The sequence below is a fragment of the Aplysia californica genome, unplaced genomic scaffold (genome assembly GCF_000002075.1).
Source record: "Aplysia californica isolate F4 #8 unplaced genomic scaffold, AplCal3.0 scaffold01217, whole genome shotgun sequence".
Lineage (NCBI taxonomy): Eukaryota > Metazoa > Mollusca > Gastropoda > Aplysiida > Aplysiidae > Aplysia > Aplysia californica.
This window is the reverse complement of record NW_004798487.1, coordinates 32,927-35,530: the sequence shown is the minus strand read 5'-3', so window position 1 is coordinate 35,530 and position 2,604 is coordinate 32,927. Positions and strand designations below refer to the sequence as shown.

The window sequence follows — 2,604 nt, the reverse complement described above, 5'->3', positions numbered from 1 at the left end:
CTTCCTTCCTTCCTTCCTTCCTTCCTTCCTTCCTTCCCCCCCATCCCACCTAGCAACAGCCGCACATCGGTGTCTATCTCCGATTTGGAGAACTCTCGCCGGATTCAACAGGAAACTACACCCCCTCCCCACACATCTTTTCACCCTGAAAGTATCTCACGCTCAAACCCTCTTCTCTGTCCGTATCGCCCGCGCCAACCAATTTTCTTTCGCCTCCTCTATATAGTGCGGTTTGCGGCGCCACCCATCTTTCATCCTAACCCTATCTTATCATATATATATCCCCTATATATCGATAGTTCCTTCCTATATAGATAGAGTGAATAAAAGAGAAATTTTGAAAGAGACAGATGGTCTCTGACTTAGTGTTCGTCTCTGTGTGTGTGTGTGTGTGTGTGTGTGTGTGTGTGTGTGTGTGTGTGTGTGTGTGTGTGTGTGTGTGTGTGTGTGTGTGTGTGTGTGTGTGTGCGTGCGTGCGTGCGTGCGTGCGTATGTGAGAGAGAGAGAGAGAAAAAGAGAGAAAGAAATAGAAAGAGAGAGAAAGAAAGAGAATGAAAGAGAGAGAGAAAGAAAGAGAGATAGAAAGATGAGATAGAGATAGATAGATAGATAGATAGATAGAGAGAGAGAGAGAGAGAGAGAGAGAGAGAGAGAGAGAGTGTGTGTGTGTGTGTGTGTGTGTGTGTGTGTGTGTGTGTGTGTGTGTGTGTGTGCGTATCCATGAGTGTGTGTGTGTGTGTCTATGCGTATGTGAGCTAACGTGTATTTCTAAGCTTCTGTACCATTACTCTGTCTGCTTTTTGCCTGTTAGTGTTGGTGAGTATTCTGGTGTGATTTGCTCTTTTTTGCTATCTACCATCTGTCGTCCTTTTCTCGCCTCCTTCCTTTCTTTGTATCTTACAATGTAGCTGCAACTTTACTCTCTAGTAAAACTTCTATTCTTCGGCACTTATATGTGAGGCAGCGTGATGGAATCAGGCTCTCGTCAAAATAATCAAATTGAAGAAACTTGCATTTTCCCCGCAGGTTAGTGAATTTCTATCAACTTTTTGTTTTTTGGCTCAACACCTTTCATGCCCATTAAAAAACTAATTTCTGTATGGATTTTTCTGAAAAACGTTGATTAAAGGCTCAAAAAATGTAAATTTTTGGTCACCACAGACTTAAGGAAATAACTAACCTTTGGCGGCCATTTTCTCACTAAATTTACCCCTGAAAACGGGTGACTCCCACCTCCTTCTTACGTATCGATAAATGGATACTTTTAAAATCCAAATAAAGACAAGTGAATAAGTTTTAAGATGATATCAATAACTCTAAATGCCCAAAAATTGACGAGAGCCTGATTCCACCACGCTGCCTCACATATTATGATTCGTTTATTTTCTCTGTTAGTTTGCAGGGGGTTTTCTGTTCGTTTGTTTATTCTCATCTGACAAGTACAGTTGCATTGTGCTCCAGATCGTGGGGCGTTTGTGAAGCGTGCCGACAAGATGAGTTACTTCTCGAATCCAAGCCTTATTGAAATAAATACATCACGCTTTTTGGTGAAGTTTTTACAATTTATATGTATCGAATATTAAATGGCACGTTATACAAAAAAATGTGGCATCAATAGAAAATCTACTGGTCAGATCCTATAGTGTGGGCTTTTGGATAATATTTCCGTTTGTGGATTGCGAGAAGTAACTCATTTTGTCAGCACGCTTCACAATTGGGTTTCAGTGGGAGCAGCATTTACCCTAGGTGCAGGTTTTGGTCCTGTGCTAGGTGTGTAGCGTCTGTGATAGATATGTTGTCCTGTGCTAGATGTGTAGCGTCTGTGATAGATATGTTGTCCTGTGCTAGGTGTGTAGCGTCTGTGATAGATATGTTGTCCTGTGCTAGGTGTGTAGCGTCTGTGATAGATATCTTCTTTTGTTCCAGGACCTTTTAACCCCATCCAGCCAGGTCTTTCTTGGTCTTCCTCTTGATTTGAAGCCGGATTCTCGGGTGTTGTAAGCTCTAGCTGCTAGTTGTTTCGAGGGCATTCTGGTTAGATGTCCAAACCATTTGACTCTTTGACGCTCTATGAATTTTATTACTGGGTGTATTCCAGCTCGTAGACGTATGGTTTCATTCCTTATGCGATCTCTTCTGGTGACGTTGGTGGTTTTGCGGAGACACCTAATTTCGCATGCATTGATTTTCTTTCGTGTGCCTTGTTTAAAGACCATGTTTGGCACTGGTATGTTAATGTTGGTATGAAGATGCTATTGATGAGCTGGGATTTCACTTCGGTTGGGATATTCTTGTGACTGAGCAGGAGTTGTAAATGGTAGGTCACTGATTTGCCTTCATGGTTTTCATTCTTCCTACAACAACGAAACTGTTTCTGTCCCCAGTTCCTTCGGCTATGGAGAAACGAGTGCATGCGCGTCATCAGCGACAGGCTTATCACGACCCAGGACAAGACCTTGATTCAGGTTAGACATCGTTATCTATTTAGCTAGTTAGCCAGCCTACCTATCTATCCATCTATCTATCTACCTACCTACCTACCTACCTACCTATCTATCTATCTATCTATCTATCTATCTATCTATCTATCTATCTATCTATCTA

The 2,604-nt window shown here is 42.0% G+C and overlaps 1 protein-coding gene across 1 annotated transcript in view; it reads left to right on the top strand.

Annotated features, from left to right (window-relative positions):
- Window positions 1-2,380: 2,380 nt before the first annotated feature.
- Window positions 2,381-2,604, top strand: part of LOC101848630 (dynein heavy chain 10, axonemal) — a gene marked incomplete at its 5' end in the record, with an annotated part of 15,980 nt that continues 15,756 nt past the window's right edge. Inside the window, 1 exon segment of the mRNA XM_005112245.2 lies at window positions 2,381-2,466. Within this exon segment, the coding sequence (XP_005112302.2) occupies window positions 2,381-2,466 (86 nt within the window).